Source organism: Durio zibethinus, chromosome 14 (genome assembly GCF_047325235.1).
Source record: "Durio zibethinus cultivar Kanyao isolate XHJ-2024 chromosome 14, ASM4732523v1, whole genome shotgun sequence".
Taxonomy (NCBI): domain Eukaryota; kingdom Viridiplantae; phylum Streptophyta; class Magnoliopsida; order Malvales; family Malvaceae; genus Durio; species Durio zibethinus.
In genome coordinates this window covers 7,832,920-7,851,665 of record NC_143175.1, presented here as the reverse complement: position 1 = coordinate 7,851,665, position 18,746 = coordinate 7,832,920, and the positions used below count along the sequence as shown (strand labels likewise).

The following is an 18,746-nucleotide window of genomic DNA, read 5'->3' as shown; positions in this document are numbered from 1 at the left end:
GTGTGTAGCAATATTTATTTTCTGTTTGAAATTTATTAATTTGTCATTCATAAATTATTTGGTCTAATAATTAAAACTTCTTACCTAATTATGGTAGGGTAAAATAATAATAAAAAATCTCTTAAACTTTATAACTTTGCTTACATAAGCTTTTATATTTTTATTACAATTAAATAAGCTCCTAATTTTAATTTTATTCAAATAGATTTTTAATTTTTAATTTGTATATAAATAATCCTTTAAATTTGTAATTTATACCTACATAAATCTCTAATATAAATCATTTTTTGTTTAAAATAAAAATTTATTTAGATAGAAATCAAAGTATGAAGGTTTATTTAGATAAAAAAAATATTGAAGGTTATTTAAAAAAATAAAATAATTTAAAGATTTTTTAAAAATATTTTAGTCATTATAATAGTATCCAAAAAAGGATTCAATATTATATTACGTATTAATAATAACAATTAAAGTTTTGTTATTTAATTCAGAATAATATAAGATAAATAATAATAATAATAAATTTAGTTTTTTGTATTATTTTTAAAATAAAAAATAAATCAAATAAAATGCATTTATTGAAGGAAATGTAACAATTCATACATCAATAATATAGAACATACACATTAAATGTTTTTCACTTTTGCCAAAAATTGTAATTTTTATATATTTTTAAAAGAAATGAATTGTGAGTATTAAAAAAAAAAAAGCTTAATTACGAAAATATGGCTTTTGTTTGAAGTGTTGTTAGGATATTATGATGCGCCAACCATCCAATTTAATTTTATCGTACACTTAACTAGTAGTACGTGTCAAAGCCACAGTGGTCATCCACACCGGATCACTACTTCCAGACGACTCGGATCAAGTTATCGAGTCGAGCCGGTCGGAGCGTGCCATCTCGAACCTGATTGGCCACCTTGGTTTTGATGACGTCACCTCATGCGGAAGCAGTGACGCCAGAAATCTAACCAGTCTTTCGGTGAAAGCCACGTGGTGGAATTATTATACACTGATGGCTCCAGCTTCGGCCTTTGGTTCCTTTTTCCACGCCTTAAATAAGCGCGTTGAGAACACGACTTCCCAACTTTTTTTTTGGAAACCAACTAGTAAACATAACGAGTGTTTAATTAACTTTTTGTTAATATGTTTAGTTATTATTAGATTTTTATTTCGAGTGTGTTTTATTTAAATTTGTAGGGTTTGAAAATTTTTATTTGGATAAATTTAGGACATAAATTTCTTAAGTTAAAAAATTAGAGATTTGAATAGATAAAAAATTTTAATTGGGGTTAATTTAATACACTTATTATGATGATTGCATTTGGATTTAATCATTTGTTATGTTAATTGTGAGATGAACATATATAATTATATTATTTGATTTAATAATAAATGCACATATTGTTGACTGAAAGTTCGTTCAAATAAAATTTCTTCTAAATATAAAAAAAAATTGGATATGCTTATGACTTTTTCTCAATATAATACTATTTAGGTATTCTAAAGAAAGTTTAGTATATGTTTTTGAGAATTATTTTATTATCCAAGTAGTTACTTAGAAGAAATATGTACAAATCAATGGATTTGAGAAGTGATTCTAATATTCCTTCCTCCAAAACGAAAATAAAATTATAGTAATAATTTAATTTTTTCAAATCCAATTTATTAATTTTAATTTGAAATTTCCAAATGCTATCCAAGTGACTTGTCACTAAATTCTGATTCAACTTCCTTAAGAATCATTCCAAAAAATTTGTTTAGATTTTCTATTCTAAATCCAAATCTCACCCTCTAAATATTGGTTTTAAATTTATATGAATAAGAAAATCTCATGATTTCATTTCAAAAATTATTTTACAAATATATATTTAAGTCTTTATATATATTATATGGATCTTCATATTTATTTACTGTGAAATTGGAGGGATTATAACCTAATAAACTCATCTCATAGCAACTTGCTGATTAAAAAAAAAAATGAGGCTCAAGTATCTTTGACGAAATCTATTGTTATTGTAAATTTAAATATTTTTTATATATTATAAAAAATTATTTAATATATTATTGGTAGAATTTAAAATTTTCATCAATAAAATTAAAGAATGATCACATACTCCATTAAGTTATATTAAAAAATTAATAAAATAAAAAATAAAATATTTTAATTTATAAAATTTAAAAATTCCACCAATGTATAAAATAATAATTCATTTTATAACTTTTAAAACTATGAACATGACAAAATATCTTTGAAAAAAAGATATTTTAAAAATTAATTGATACATAAATGAAGTAAAATTATTGAAAAGAGTCATAATGTGGACCCGAATATATAATAATTATTGTTTTTTTTCTCCCAAAAACGAAAGTAATCAGCAGTGTACGGCATGATATGTTGTCCAGGTGTCTACTTAAAAATAGAAAAATGATTTACTGCTACACATTGAAACCAAAAAAAAAAAAAAAACAATGATAAATCATTTTTTTACTCAAATGAGTGGGACGGAAACGCGCTTTAAGTAGCGTCTGGATTAGTACATTCATATGCCTTCATTTTGATGATTGTATCCGAACGTCCCAACTTTTTTTTTTTTTTCCTTTTCTATTTGATTTTCGTTCTCTTATTATCTTCTCTTTTTCTGATCTTGAATTTCCGGGAAACTTGTTTCTTTTCCCTAAAAACTCCTCTTCTTAAGAGTCTTTTAATTCTACCGAAAATTAGTAGCCTTTTGAGGTATAGAGTTTGAAGGCCTGAAAATGGATAATTCGGTAAGCAGTTTGAAGGAAAGCAAAGCAGCCAAAAAGGCCAAATCCAAGAAGAAGAAGAACAACAATAAGCCTATCAAAGTAGTATACATATCCAACCCCATGAAAGTGAAGACCAGTGCGTCGAAATTCAGGGCCTTAGTGCAAGAGCTCACCGGCCAAGATGCTGAATTGCCTGACCCAACCAAGTTTACCGACACCGACGAAGACATCGGCGGCGGCAATCAGACGGTCCCGGATGCTGCAAAAATAAGTATCGATGATCATGCGCAAGAGGTCCCTAGGGTAGAGGAGCAACCGGCTGGTCATCATCATCATGAACAACAGTACTCTCATGATCAGGATGTCCCCTCTGAGACCTTTGACGAGGTTTTTACACCCCAGATGCTAGAGAATTTTATAGGTATCTTGCCTCCAGGCCTTTCGTCATAAATAAAATCTTTGAAATGCGGCTGAGGAGCCTTTTGATTAAAATGTAAATTGAGTTAGCTCTCTTAGGCCTTGACTGCTGTTCTTTTGGGTGTTTTAAACGTACGTTAATGTCTTGTTTACTTAATGTAATCTCTTTAACTATTTTATATATGATGTTTTTTCTTCGCTCTTGTTTGAATGAATCTGATGATGTTATTGTTTGGGTTGCAAGAAACATCGATGGAGATTGTAGTAGTTGCAGTTGTATCTTGAGTTTTATTGCTTCTCTTTGTCAATTCATGCATTTCAGGGCCGGTTTGAAAAGAGGCCTGCAAGAAATTATCTCTGGTGATGTTGAAAATAATATTGAAAGTGAGATTGGTTGTAATATCAATGAAATTAAAATCAATAATAAAATGATATATTTAGATGCAATCAAAACAGTAATGGTAAGATAAATTGTAGAGAGAGAAAAAATTGATTATTAAGAATATTAAATTAAAAGATAAAATTAATAAAAATTTAAATTATTTAATAGTTATAAAATTAATTAATTATTTATCATTTATAAAATTTAATAAAATATGAATTTATTAGTTGTTTATATAATAATAAAATTTATTATTTATTAATTTATTATATAATATTATTATTATATTAAATAAAATAATAATAAATTTATTTTACAATTTTTAAATAATAAAATCAAAATAAGAAAAGTAAAAAAAATATTTCCTAATTCAAAAGTTTTTCACGCCCAGCGAAAAAGAGTTGAGATTTTCTTTCAAATTTTGATGTAATTATTTTGGATCTAAAAGTAAAAGAAAAAAAATCAACTCCAGTAGACTATTGAAGGGTTCTTCCCTCGATAAACAATTTGGAAACAAAATTGTTATTACGGCGTCGAAATAAAAATATCCAAATGGGTAATCAATCAAATTGACTTCTTGTTGATGGCTTAAATCTCATCATATAGAAGCTGCCATAATATCCATCCGGGCTCATAGCTTGAAGTAGATTTGTAGGCTGATGATTCTTGGCTACACCTACACATACAAAGGATATTGATATTGAAGATGTTGTAATTATGCGAGGTGCATGAACTAATCAGTGTGGGAGTGTGGGTCTGGCCTACAAGTACGGATAGGTCCATGTAAGAGCAAAATTTTAAACTCTCTGGATGTATGGGCTGCTTCGATTCACTTAAATAAATACGAATGCGAATATGGTGAGATTTAAAAAAAAATAAGATTTAAATATTATAATTATAAAATTAAAATTATGAATAAAATATATGTTTAAATATAAATATAATAGTATCTTGTGATAAATTATAAAAAGTAAAAATTATTAAAATTTTGAGTGTTGGTAAGAAAAGAGGATACTTGGAAATCATATGAAAGATAACATGAACTTGTAGTAGGAAAACACAATCCAGAGGCACTATAATTAGTTTTTTAAGATGAGTTTCGATGCTTAAGTCAGTCAGGTACATAAGGTTTAAGTGAGGAAAAAGGTAAATTATAAAAATTATTTAGGAAGTTTACGAGGAAAAAAATTTTAGTTTATTTCATATCTAATTTCTTTTTACCTTATATATGGAAAGAATGTGATATTACTAGGATAATTAATAATTGATGGTAAGTTCATTAGAGCTTGAGGAAGGGCCACCTGGATCAATGTACATTTTATTTAATAATCCTAAGCAAGCGTGGATTACATTTATGATTTGGCAAGTTGGAGGCTAATTGGTCTATTTTGAAATGATGCCTTGATGAGACATTAATGGAGATAGATTAGGTTTGTCTCTTCTTGGTAAGGACAAGCCCGCTTTGTGGCAAGGAGTCTGAATATCAACCCTTTTGTGTGGTGATGTGGTAGTTGGGCATGTACTGACTTGGCAATCATGGAGATTGACCTTGTTGTCTAAGTAGGTAGGTACAACAATTGCCCTCCAAGTCTAGAGGGTTATAAAGTGATTAGCCTAAGACCTTTGGCAAGAGTTGTTGAAGACATGCTGATGATGTGTCCCTTTTAGACAATGTACACTATCTGAGAAACCTATGTTGATGGCATGTCTCTTTTTGGCGAGGGACATTGTCTCAATGAATCGTGTTGATGACATGTCCCGTTAAGGCGAGGGATGCTGTCTCGATGAGCCATTTTGATTATGTATCCTTTTTAGGCGAAGGATGTTATCTCATCGAGTTATGTGTTTTGTCAAGATATAAGGAACCAATAGTGAAGACTTAGGAAAAAGTTTTTGTCCCAAATATTGTGTGATACACATAGTGTGCATAGGTAGAGCACATCTATGGGCGTGTTGTGGTACACACATCCGTGTTTTTAAAGTATACGGCTATGCAAGACACATGGTGTAATAGGATTAAAAGGTTAATAAGCACAATTGGTGGGTTTAAAATTTAAATTATGCTAGTTTACATAAGAGGGAATAAATGAGTTCTTTTTTTTTTTTGAAAAAATGTGTAACTAAAGCATCGGTTCTAATTAGGGAATTAACATGGACCATTTTGTAATCGATTGAAATAGTGTTTTAATTCGTATTGTTTTGACATGGTGTTTGGCTAAGTGTAAATAAAGAAGAAAAAGAAATTTTAGACTTACTTCATTATTTTCGAGTAAAAAGGGCATTTAGTTTAGGTTTTATGGGTGTTGTGCAAGGTTTACCATGTGGCTTTTAACCTAAGGAACTCCATATTTTTTGTCTTACTACCTCTCAAGGGTTTCACCATCGGACAGGTTGGAGCAAATGAAGAACTGGTAGGGTTATATCTACATAACTTCTATCACATGTTTCACTTGTTAGATCCGATCTTCCATTTAGTGCTTGCCACTTTTAATTTGGTAGTGTCACAGTTAGTGCCTATTGCTTGGGCAATATGGTAACTTATTTCATTTATTGCTATCTAAAAAAGTGGGTTTTTTCAATTAATGTGATTCTGGAGTTGTATATACTAAAGGAGATTAATGAGTTGCTATACTACCTTTAAGCTCTTGGGTGGTTATGTGTGGTGGAGCTACTATCCAACAACCATCCTATGTATGACAGATTTGTGATGACCCACATTAAAAAGCTTAGTGTGCAGTTCGATTTTAAGATCAAGTGAGTCTTGTGCCAGTGCATTGATGAGGGAGACTCTAGAGTTTAGAAAAAATGAAATAAAGCATGTGAATACTCTGAAAGATGAGAAGCTATCCTTCCAAGAGTTGGTTACTCACAAGAATATTCATAATTACTATCTTATCCCAAATGAAAACCAAAGCTTGGCCATTACTTTACAAGAGGTGCTGGACAAAAAAAGAGAAAAAGGTGGAGATTATAAGTAGGAGTTAGGAGTATCAACCCCTAAACCCAAAATGAAGAAAGATTTGGGTGGTAAAAAATGTAAGTTAGTTATTTATGTGTCATTTTGTGTATTCAATTGTTGTCTTAAAAAATTGATGTTGATATGGAATTATTGTATTTGTTACTACAGTGAAAAAAATAGTAGTCAAGGCCAAAAAGCCTGTGGTTTGCTAAAGGGTTCCTAAGCCAGTGGCATACAATGAGTTGAGGAGAGGCTAACTGTAGCTATTTCTATTAGTGCGTAGAAGAATGTTGGTGGGCAGAATATTGAAGTGGCCTAAGGTATTAGCATGGATAAGGGCAATGGAGGTGTGTTAGGTAGAAATGAGTCAATGGAGCTAGACTTTGGCATGTTGAGTGTTGGGGTTATTAATGAGGGTAGTTACATTATGTTATTGCTTATTAATTATAACGAACTAATCCTAATGTTTGTCATGCTTTGTAGAAATGGATTGTGCTGCCAAACTTTAGAAGATCATCCATTAGGAAAAATAAAGGGAAAATGGGTCCTTGTAGTTTAACCTCCTTTTGTCAAAAAATAAGTAGTGAGAAGCTTCGGCATGCCCAATGTTGTAGTGCTTGTCAGTGAGATTCAACATTTGGTAGCTATTATGGTGCCTTATATGCTTTAAATAATGATTTTCAATGCTTATCATTTTTCAATAGTTGTTTAATCCCATCTTTCAACGACAAGTGTTTGCCAAGGTCATTTTTATCCAGCACTATTTCTTTCATTCTATCAACTATGTCACTAGCTATCCTAACTCATTGTGGTGGTCAATACTACTATCAGCAGGCCTACCAATAAGGAGATGAAGGCCCCCTTGAGAGCTGTTGCACTTTTCACTAGGTACTCTAATGAAAAGATAAACAAGATGGCTGGATTAGACTTTAATTCATTCATAAGTAACCACATACCATTCTACCTCATGCAACTGCTTTCTTGAGGACCATTACCAGTCTGCCTTAGTTTGCTAATAAAAAAGTATAATAGTTTCTAATAATCTACAAAATGATTTATTTTTGGCTGCTAAAAGAAGTGTTTGAGAAAAGGTAGTGATTTTGTGCTTGTACTTTATATGTATTGAATAGAGTTGCTAACTAAAAGTGGTTATGGTTGCTCAATCTTTGATAAATAAAGTGCCTTAATGAGCAAGTGAGGCTACTTGTAGAGGATCCTAGGTGCAAAAGAGAGATATTACAAGGAAGGCCCAAGTCAAGGCTAATTATGATACTTTACTATGAGAGAAGAATGCTTCTATAAAGGGCTTAGAGACTTTGAACACCATGTTACAAAAGAATGTAGAAGAGTTAGAGGCCTAACTAAGAAAGGCTACTAGGAAAAACACTACTATATAGCAATGTCTTGATGCTGCTACCTCAGGAAGGTTGAAGACAAGAAAAACAAGTTACAAGGCAAGCAATTGGTAACCACCATATGCACTAACCAAGCTAAAGTAGAGAGGGACCAAAGTTTACCGTGAGCTTAATAGTTAAAGGAAAAGTTGGCCAAGCTAAAGGTAGAGCTAGAGGGAAAACGTGTTGAGTCTTTAAAGAGGTTGGTAGAACAGTGTGTGACTGGCTACTGGCAAGCAATACAAGTTGTTAGCCATGTATAATGCCCAATTACAATTAGGCTCCCTGGACTTGAGAAAGGTGGATGGATTTCTTAGAGATGAAGATGCCACAAGAAGACATTAATTTAGAGTTCTTAGAGTAATGGCTTAACTAAAGAGGGTGTCTGAAGGGATTGATGGGATTTCAACATGTTTTGATTTAAATGCCTTGCCTGTTGTCTTTGGGGACCTTTAAGTTAACAGTTCTAGGATTGAGCCTATTTTTATTAGTAGCATTGTTGATGTTATTCCTTCTGTCTCTAACACAGCTAATGTTCCTCTAGTGCAACTGATGATATTTTTGCTTTTGCAGCCTCTTAAAAATTTTTTATCTTCCTTATGTTTGTTTTTATTTAGATCCAATGTATTTAAATAATTGTTTTTAATAAAAATCAAAGTTTTGCAGTAATTGTTTGTGTTTAATCCATTTAGTTGACTTATGCAAATGTTAATTTATTCAGTAAATTAAAAGGCAAGGCTTTGTATTGTTGTGTGAAAATTTAGTGCATCAAAGCTAGGTTAGGAAAGTTTTTAGGTGACTTGTCAGTTTTGTATTATAACTCATGTGGTTTCATCTATAGTCGAATGGTTAGTAGTTTCGATTGCCCAAAGTATTCTAAGGGCTTTTTTAATGCAAGCCCATTTTTTCTCATCAAGTTTCTTCTTCAAAGCAATCAAGATCTTCTGATTCATCAACTCTATTTGACCATTGGTTTAAGGGTAGGCTATTGAGATGTAAACCATGGCTATTTTAAAATTTTGACAGAAGCACTTTAGCTTGTTAGCTTGAAATTGGATTCCATTATCTACCACAATGGTGTTTGGAAAACCAAACCTGCACACTATAAATTTTCACACAAAGTCTTCCATTGTCTTTATAGTAATGATGGCCATAGGTTCTACTTCAACCCACTTAATGAAATAGTCATAAGCAACAATTATAAACTTTTTCTAAGTTATTGCTATAGAAAAAAGGCCAAAGATAACAATGCTCTATTATGTGAATGGCCACAAACTAAAAATCTGATTTAGTGCTTTTGCTCGTTGTCATGGGACTTTAGTGAATCACTGACATTTGTCATACTTTCTAACCAAGTCAACTGCATCTTTTTTTATAGTGGGTCAATAATAACCTTGTCTCAGTGCCTTTTATGCTAATGCTTGTCCACTTACATGATGGCCTTATAGCCTTTCGTGGATTTTGTTTAAAACATATTCTAACTCGACTGGTGCCAAGCATATGAGAAAAAAAAATGAGAAAGCTTTCTTGTAGAGTGTGTCCACTAAAAGTGAAAATCTAGTTACTTTTTTCTTTTTGTAATTTTTTTGCTCACTGAGCAATCAAAGAAGTATTCGCCTTTAAGGTATGATATAATAGGATTTATCCAACTATCTTTTTCTAAACATAGAACTAGGGCAAGCTGTAAGTATCAAAGAGTTGGTACGTACTCCAGCAAGATTTTGCCATAAGTTTTTATCTCTATAGAAGTCGTCAGTTTAGATAAGGAGTCAGTCTTAGTGTTGTCGATATAAAGGACTTGCTCAAGAGAAAAGGTTGTGAAGGGCTGATTAAGTTGACGAATGATTGCATGGTACTTGGCAAATGTAAGGTTTCAAACTTTATATTCACCATTCACTTGGTAGGCCGCAAGTGTGAATTAATATAGATGATGAGGTATTTCACATTTAGACTTATAATAAAGTATAGCCCTACTACTAATGCTTCATACTCGGTTACGTTATTAGAGATAAAAAATTCATAACATAACCTATATTGCCACTCTTGCCCTCAAGGGTTTAATAATAAAATTCCAACCCCAAAACCATATTTTCTTAAAGAGCCATTGGCATATGGCATCCAAGTTTGCTATGACAGAGAGCTTGATATCAGAGGGCATCTGATAAACTAGAGGGAATGGTAGAGGTATTGGTTGGCTTGTCTATCTCTTTTTTTTTGTTAATATTTTGAGGGTTGGGGTCATTAACAAGTATTGGTATGGTCTTAACAGTAAGAGCATTCAGTGATGAAATCTATAAGGGTTCAGGCTTTAATAACTTTCTTGGGTTTGTACTCTATATGAAACTCATTGAGTTCCAAACTCCATTTCATCATTCTTTTTGAAGTGTCTATCTTGTGTATTATTTTTTTGAGAGGCTGATTAGTAAGTACAATAATGGTGTATGCCTAAAAGTATTGTCTCAATTGACAAATGGTGATGACTAGTGCAAAGTCATTTTTTTCCAACTTTGTGTAATTAACTTTTTAATTTTGTAATGCCATGATAGAATATCTAGCTGTTATTCTTATTTCAAACTAGTACTATAGCAACAGTTTCATTTGACGTAATTACTTATAAGTAGAAAGGTTTTTAAAGACAGGTTTGACGAGTAATAAAAGTGAGCTGAGATATTGCTTGAGTTCTTTAAAGGCCTTTTGGAACTAGTCTTTCCATTTGAATTTGGTGGCACTTCGAAAGACTTTGAAGAAAGGTAAGCACTTATTTGCCAACTTAGACACAAATTTATTGAGAGCTACCACTTGCCCTATGAGCCTCTACATTTCTTTAATGGTTCTCAAAGGGTTCATATTCAGGACGGCTATGATTTTTTTTTTTGGATTAGCCTTAATACCCTTGTTAGAGACCATAAACCCTAAGAATTTTCTTGCCTTCACTTTAAATGTACACTTGACAAGGTTTTGCTTCATGTTGTAGTGGTGAAGGACATAGAAGGTTTCCTCTATGTCTTATACATTCTACTTCAAGGTGAGGATTTTTACTAGCATATTATTCACATAAACGTCTAAAATTCTCTAATTTAGTCTTTTAAATATTTTATTTACAAGCTACTGATAGGTGGCTTCTATGTTATTGAACCTAAAAAGCATGATCGTATAACAAAACAAACTATCTTTAATTGTAAAACATGGTCTTTTTCTAGTCCACCTTTGCCAACTTGATTTGATTATAGTCATAGAAAGCATCCATGAAGCCCAAATATTTGTGACCCGTAAAAAGGTCGATCAGTCTGTCAACAGAAGGTAAAAGAAAGTTGTATTTTTGGCAAACTTTATTAAAATCTATGAAGTCTACACACATGTGCCATTTTTTGTTAGCCTTCTTCACCATTACCATGTTGGCTAGCTACTCTAAATACTTTACTTCTCTGATATAGTTTGTTGCCAACAATTTATCCAATTCTTCTCAAATTACCTGGATACGCTTAAGGGTAAAACATTTTTTCTTTTGTTTAACTAGCTTAGCTATTGTGTCTACATTTAAATGGTAGGCAATAACATGTTCATAAATGCCTACAATGTTAGTAGTGGTCGAGCGAAGGCATCTTTATTCTTTTACAAAAATCGGTGTAACATGTTCCTAGATTTGGCTTCTAATAGGGAACCTATTTGAGTGATAAACTTTAGGTTGGGGGATACAATTGGATTGGTACAATCTTTTCAACAGGGCAAGTTTTACGCTGTCTTGTTTCATTGTATGTGTCTAGGCTATTGAGGCTGAAGGTTTGTGCCTAAGTAGGGTCAATAAAGTGTACTACTATAGGGATGTAGGTTGCCTACCAATTTGTTCTTTGAGGGCTGTTTAGAGGCTTGGGGCTCTTTTTCCTACTAGTTTCACCTTTGTGTTAACTATAGGGAAAATAGGTGGGATTGTTGAGTGGTCCCCTAATTAGTTTGCATAAACCACGTTCTATGGGCATAAGGCAATATATGACAATAACTATATTTGTTTTCTTAATCAATTATTTGTAAAAAATGACATTGTTTATAGAGGGTTGGTTTACCATAAAAAAGTATATTATTATTGTTAGAGTATGCTTTTCATCCCTAATTGTAACTGACAAAGTGATAGACCTTTTTATAGTAATAGGTTGATTGGCAGAGCCGAATATAGGTCATAATGGTTGGAGATCATTATCGAAAAACCCTATTTGTTTGAAGGCCTAATATTGGATTAGGTCAATAACACTCCCACTATCGACTAAAATCTTTTGCACATGAAAATTGGCGATTGTCATTGAGACCAAAATTAGGTCATTGCCATTGTCAAACCAAGATGTCAATATCATCTTCAAAAAATGCCATATGCTAATTGTCCATCTTTAGTTTTTAAGGGGCCATGTCGGTAGCCATAACATTGTGCAAGCGTGTCTTTAGGCAAATAGTTTAGTAGGTTGTTCTAGCACTCAACATGGTAAATAGGTTGACCACTAATTAGGCCCTTCAGTATTTCATTCTCTTTTTAGAGGGCTATACACTCATTAATAGATGTTGCATGTTGAGTGATAGTTAAAATGTCACAGATATTCTAGCTTTCTACACATAGGTCTATCTAGTTGAATCTTTAGTTAGTTTTTTGGGTGGGTCATTGAGTGATAGCATTTAAGGTTCGGTTTATGGTTTGGTAGTGGTTGGGCTATTGTTAGGAGCTTTAGTTAGTGTTGGGATGCCATTTTTTTTTTAAGAGGTTGGTTATAAAATTGGTGGTTCTCATAGAACCATTGACTGGAGGTTTCTGTTTGCTTATTGTCACCTTACAGACTTTCAAGGCACTATTCAGACATTTTAACTCTATCTTTAGCCTTAAGATCTTCAACCACAACAAATTTTTTATCTTTTTTATAAAGTTGATACAATTGTTTAGGCTTGTTCTCAGTGAAAAAGTACCTAAGATGATCATGTCTTACCCTAAAGGTGAATGCCTAAATAGCCCACTTCCTGTTTAGGTCTTTAGTCTCCAAGATTATCGCACATAACCTCTCAGGTGTTGTTGTAAAGTTTCATCAGATTTTAACTTTACAACCAAATAAGCTCTCAAAAGAGCATACAACGTCTTTGCTACTAATAAAATAGGCTAAGAACTATCAATTGAGCATATCAAAGTTGTTAATAGTCTCATGGGCCATCGAGTAGAACCATGTACGAGTAAAGGCAAAGCCATCATTAGGATGAAAGGGGACCAAAATAATTTTATTTTTAATTTTAAATTTTTAAAAATAAAATTAAAAAATTATACTATTAAACACGAATAGACTAAAAAAATAAAAATAATATTTAAATTGCACTCTTCGTTCTTGTATCATACTAAACTTATCAATTATTACATCAGTATTAAACTTTTCTATAATTTCTTTCTCAATGTAGACAATTAAAGAATTTTTCAAAAAATCATCCTTCATCTTACTTCGAAGTTAAGTCTTCACAATATTCATAGCTGAAAAAGCACATTCTATAGATACAATTGAAATTGAAAGAGTCAATATGAGATGAATAAATCTATTAACAAGTGGATATACCTCTGACTTTCCACTTTCAACTAATCTTCTATAAAGTTCATAAAGTGTCAATATTTTTTTCATATCAGAATGTTGACATACATCAACTTTATAATGTCTCAACTCATAAGGAAGGTGTTCTTTCTCCTAGTGAATGAAATCTTCTAGACAAAATTTGTTAACAAGGTTTCAAATTTTTTCAACATCAAATGATTTAAAAAACTCTCTGGGATCTAAAGATGTAGTAAGATAAAGCAATTTAATAACATGGTCATTAAATCTATGGTTCAATTCTTGCAACCGAGTATCTATTGTAGCAAAAAATATATCTACTCTATAATGATGATTCATGTAACATATTTTTTCTTATTACGACCACGACCTGCTATGTATAGAGCATTCATATATGGAGTATCTAGCTCACAAGTCTCACAATATAACGTCACATTATTCAATAATTCATCCCATCCACTTGCTCTGAACTTTCGAATCAATTCTTTGGTTGTCAACACGAGATTTATGGCATTCAATATGTCTTGAGAATGATGTTGCAAAGCTTGACAAAGATTATCAGTAATCCCCATAATTTCCTTCATCAAGTGTAAAATAAAAATAAATTCAAAAGATTTCAACTTATTATATGCAACATGAGCATCTCTTCATTGAGAATAATTATGTATAATATTTTTTATATTTTCAAGAATAGTGCATATTGCACAAAACATCTTCATTAAACTGATAATTGAATTCAAATGAAAATTTTATCGAGTATCACATGGACACTGTAAAGTACCTAATTGATTTATACCTATTCCAGTTTCTAACTCAGCAATAAAAATTAAATGAGCAATTTCAACTGTTTGAGCTCTTGTAATTCATCATGACATTTGGAAGAAGTACAAACCATATTAACAATATCAATCAATTCTTTAAAAAATTGATGCACTTCTGTCACTTCTCTTGATGTTGCAACCAATGCTAATTGAAGTCAATGAGCAAAACAATGAACATAATAAGTATATGGACACTCCTTTAAAATCAAGGCTGGTAAGCCATTTAACTCCCTACGCATATTACTCACTCTATCATATCCACGTCCTTAAAGATTCTATATGTCAAAACTTTGATGGGAAAGAACATTAAAAATCTCATTTTTCAAAGTCAATGCTAAAGTATCTTTAACATGAACTAGATAAAAAAAAAACCTTTCTTTCACAAACCCTTATTTATCAACAAATCTTAAAAAATTTACCATTTACTCATTTTTTGACTCATCTCTGGCTTTATCTACAATAATGCAAAAATTTCTATCACTAATTTTTTAATGAATTGCATCACAAACCCTTTTAGCATAAACGTGCAAAAAAAATTTTTTTTTGAATTGTTGAAGAAGTACATGTAGCATTTTGTAAAGCATTTTTTATAACATCTTCAACCTTTTTTTATAACATTTTTTATAACATTTTTTATAATAAGATGTCAACAATTTTACCAATTCAAGAAAGTTTCTACAATTTTTTCATTTTAAACTTTCATCATGACCTCTAAAGGCATAACCTAAAATGTCAACCATTGAACAACATCTATACTAGTTTTCAAACATAAATTATTAACTGCAACTTGTTGTGTTGTGTGCCTATCAAGTGATACTCTTATATGTTGCTCTTAATTCATTAAATCTACTTAAACTCTTTATGCATTATTATGTGTTAAATTCAAACCTTTTCCCATATGAGTAAAAAAAAACACAATTATGTTCTTCATGTACCTTTTTTCAATTTCTAAAATCACTATGAGTAAATATAGTTGATCCAAAGCATCCACTTGGCTTGTTATTTAAGAGAAAAATAAGGCAAACAAAATGATGTGACTGTTTATTTGTCTTCTCAAAAGTCAAAAGAGTACTTCAACCGCTCAACACCAATTAAAATGAAAATTTTATTTTTACTAAAACAAAGATATGGCCAATTTGAGAATTAGATGAAGAATTAAAAAAAAAACCTTATTTTGATAAAAGCTACAAAGAGATGACAACTAGATATGTTAATAAGATACATAGACATAACAATAAAATAATTGACTTGGATTTTAATTACGTTAAATGATAAATTGGGCTTCAATTTAACTTGAATTTTAAAATTGGGCAAAATAAATAAATAAAAAATAACTAATGAAATAATAAAAATAATAAAATAATATACAAAACATAAAATTTACACATTTTATATGCCTTTGGAGGGGCCATGGCCTTTGCCATCTCACATCCCAAGTTACGCCTACCTTAAAGTAACCCTTATTATCCATTTTTTTTTGGGGCCATGGCTCCGCCAACCCCATTAGCTTTGCATTTGCGCGTGGGCTCTACCTTGTAGCTCTTAGTAAAAACTTTACACTTAACTGCATCTAAGGCATTGTGAAAGTCCATAAATGTCTTGAAATGGAAAAGGTGGTTTTTTAAGTCAATAGTCCAATTATAGGTTTTTTTACGGAGGTTCAAAGAGGTGAGGATGTCGACTTATCTTATAAGGGTGATTAAAAGGTTGTGATTATCTTCTAACCACTATAAGTTTTTATTTTTTTTTTATGTTAGCCAATTCCTTTTAAAAAGCTGTAACCTATGCTACAAGTTTATTTTCTGGTTGATATTAATGAGGGTTTGGTTCTGTGTTGAGGGTTTGGTTTTGTGTTATGGGTTTGGTGGGGTAAATATTATTTTGGATGGGTTGGGGGTAGCTTTTAGCATGTTAAGAGGGTTTAGAGTGGCTTTCGAGAAAAAAAGGCTGGACTTTTTCTAAAGTGAGGTCTTTTTTATCGTGATTGTTGGGTGGCTTATTGTTTTAGATGTTAAGGGGGTTTAGAGTGGCTTTTGAAAAGAAGAGGCTGAGCTTTTTCTAGGATAAGGTCTTTGTTATGGTGATTGTTGGGTGGCCTATTGGTAGTGTTGAAGTAATCTTTGTTGGGTAGCTACTTGGGCATTTAAGAGCTGAATCTAGGTCATTAATGCATGGTAAAACTCTAGAAAAGTTTATTGCATGTTTATTGATACATAAGGATCTATGGGGCTAGAAGTGTAACTCGCATAGAGGAGATAGTAGAAGGAACATTTTAACAGTGAGTTATATTTATTGGTTGTGAGGATTGCATTTGTTGTGGGAATGGTTATAAGGTTAGATTCGAAGGTCCAACAGCAGTAGTGTGGGCCAATGCAATAGTCAAGTTATACTTATAGATAAAACTCTCATTATGTTTTGGTAATAGCCCATTGGCTATGAACTCTAAGCATTTAATAATACAGGGTTGTTGGGAAATGGGAAGATGCTATCATACCTTGGTGACCATGAGGGGAGGCTTGCTAATTGGATTTGTAGGGGAGTCGGGAACATGGCTGCGGCATCAAAGGCATATGCAAATTGGGTAGTCACATTCATAATTGAGATTGTTGTTTCATAAGAGTAAGGGTGAGATATGATTGTCGTTTCCCATAAACGACACCAATTATTGATGGTGTTTTAGGTGTTGGTAAGAGGAAAGATGACTTAGAGATTGTATGAAGGATGACTTGAACCTGCAGTAGGAAAACATAACTAAAGGGCATCAGAGTTAGATTTTCGGGATGCACTCTAACACTTTAGTCAGTCAGGTACTTAAGGTTTAAGTGAGGAACAAGGTAAAATGTAAAGAGTTTTTAGAAAGCTTAAGTGGAAAGGATTCTTAGTTTATACCATACCTAGGCCTCTTTTTTATTTTATATATGGATGAAAGGTAATGATTGTCATAACGATTTTGGGACCGCCAGACATAAAGTATTTTAAAATAAAAAAAAAATAAAAGGGTGTGATTGGTCACCCAAAAGTTTCTCTTTTTAATAAAACTATAAAAACGAGTTTAAAGTTTATCAAAAAGATAAATTTTGATCTACGAAAAATCAGATTAGATCTGAGAGTCGGTTACTTGTGGGGAAAGATTAGCACCCCCACAATGCCCATAAATTAGTACCATTTAATCATGCATTATTTTCGGTGTTGGATAAAATGGTTTTGACTTGAAATTTAATAATAATTCCTTTCGTTTAAAAAAAATATTTTTGCTAAAATTTTTATTTAGAAATATTGAAAAGATCTTTAAGTTAAAGAATTATCTTAAAATTCTCCAACATCTAGGCAGAATTTAAAATAACTCTTTTCGCTTAAGATTTAACATGATAATCCTTAAAATGAAATAACAATCTTTATAGAAGATAATTGTTAGTGGCTCTCCACCATCTAGGCAGAGTACCAAGAATTATTTCCTTCATAATGTTATTTTTATTTTGTTTTAAAATTGCATATTTTTAAAAACAAGTAAATAAAAAAACATTTTGTACAAAAAAAAAGAATAAAGGATGATACTATCAGGTAACAAACAAATATGCAAAATGAGTGCAAACAATAACAAATAAATGCATGTAAGCTAATAGGTGCTATGTATAATGAAATGCAAATTTGAAATTGGATTCTTAAATATAATAAGACCATTTTAACTTCTCAACATCTAGACGGAGCTTAGGTGCAACTGTTCATATTTAAGATCCCAATTTATTATTACTCTTTAATAAAGTTTTAATCCTATTGTTAAAGTGAATTAAGGACAAGCATGAAGAACTTAACGAAATAAAGTTTCTTAAATATCCTATCATCTAGGCGGCATTCGAGAACAAATTATTTTATATGAGACTTTCACACATATCCTTAAAGTTTCGAAATGGATTTAAACTTAGGTATGGGTCGAGGTTTTAAAGATTTGGCAAGTTTCAAGTAATGATTTGGGATTTTATACCAAATTTGGGGTTTTCAAAATTTTAGATTTTAAGGTTTTGGATTTTAAGGTTTTGGATTTTGGATTTTAGAGTTAAGGTTTCAAGTTTCAAATTTTGGGGTTTAGGTTTTTGATTTTAGGGTTTGAGATTTAGGGTTTTGATTTTAAGGATTGAGATTTGAAGTTTTGGTTTTATGGTTTAGAGGATTTACGGTTTAATTTTAGGGTTTGAAGGTTTAGAATTTTGATTTTAAAGCTTGGAGGTTTGGGGTTTTGATTGTAGGGTTTGAAAGGTGAAGGTTTTAATTTTAGGGTTTGGAAGGTTTAGGATTTCATTTTTAAGGTTAGGAGGTTTAAGGTTTAATTTTAAGGTTTGAAAAATTTAGAGTTTCGTTTTTAGGGTTTTGATTTTTAAAATTTGAGGTTTGGGGTTTTGATTTAAAGGTTTGGATTTTAAGGGTTTTGGATTTTAGGGTTTGGATTTAAAGGTTAGGATT

General features: G+C 31.4%; 1 protein-coding gene and 1 pseudogene across 1 annotated transcript; one reads left to right on the top strand and one right to left on the bottom strand.

Annotated features, from left to right (window-relative positions):
* The first annotated feature begins 2,584 nt into the window (after positions 1-2,584).
* SIB2 (VQ motif-containing protein) lies at positions 2,585-3,383 on the top strand. The gene has a single exon (XM_022888348.2). The coding sequence runs from the start codon at positions 2,761-2,763 to the stop codon at positions 3,199-3,201; it is 441 nt and encodes a 146-aa protein (XP_022744083.2). The 5' UTR covers positions 2,585-2,760; the 3' UTR covers positions 3,202-3,383.
* Positions 3,384-12,923: 9,540 nt separating this feature from the next.
* On the bottom strand, positions 12,924-14,051 carry LOC149515009 (uncharacterized; annotated as a pseudogene).
* Between the last annotated feature and the right edge of the window lie 4,695 nt (positions 14,052-18,746).

Coding starts and splice junctions, on each gene's coding strand:
- SIB2 (XM_022888348.2), top strand. CDS start 2,761: ATGGATAATTCGGTAAGCAGTTTGAAGGAAAGCAAAGCAGCCAAAAAG.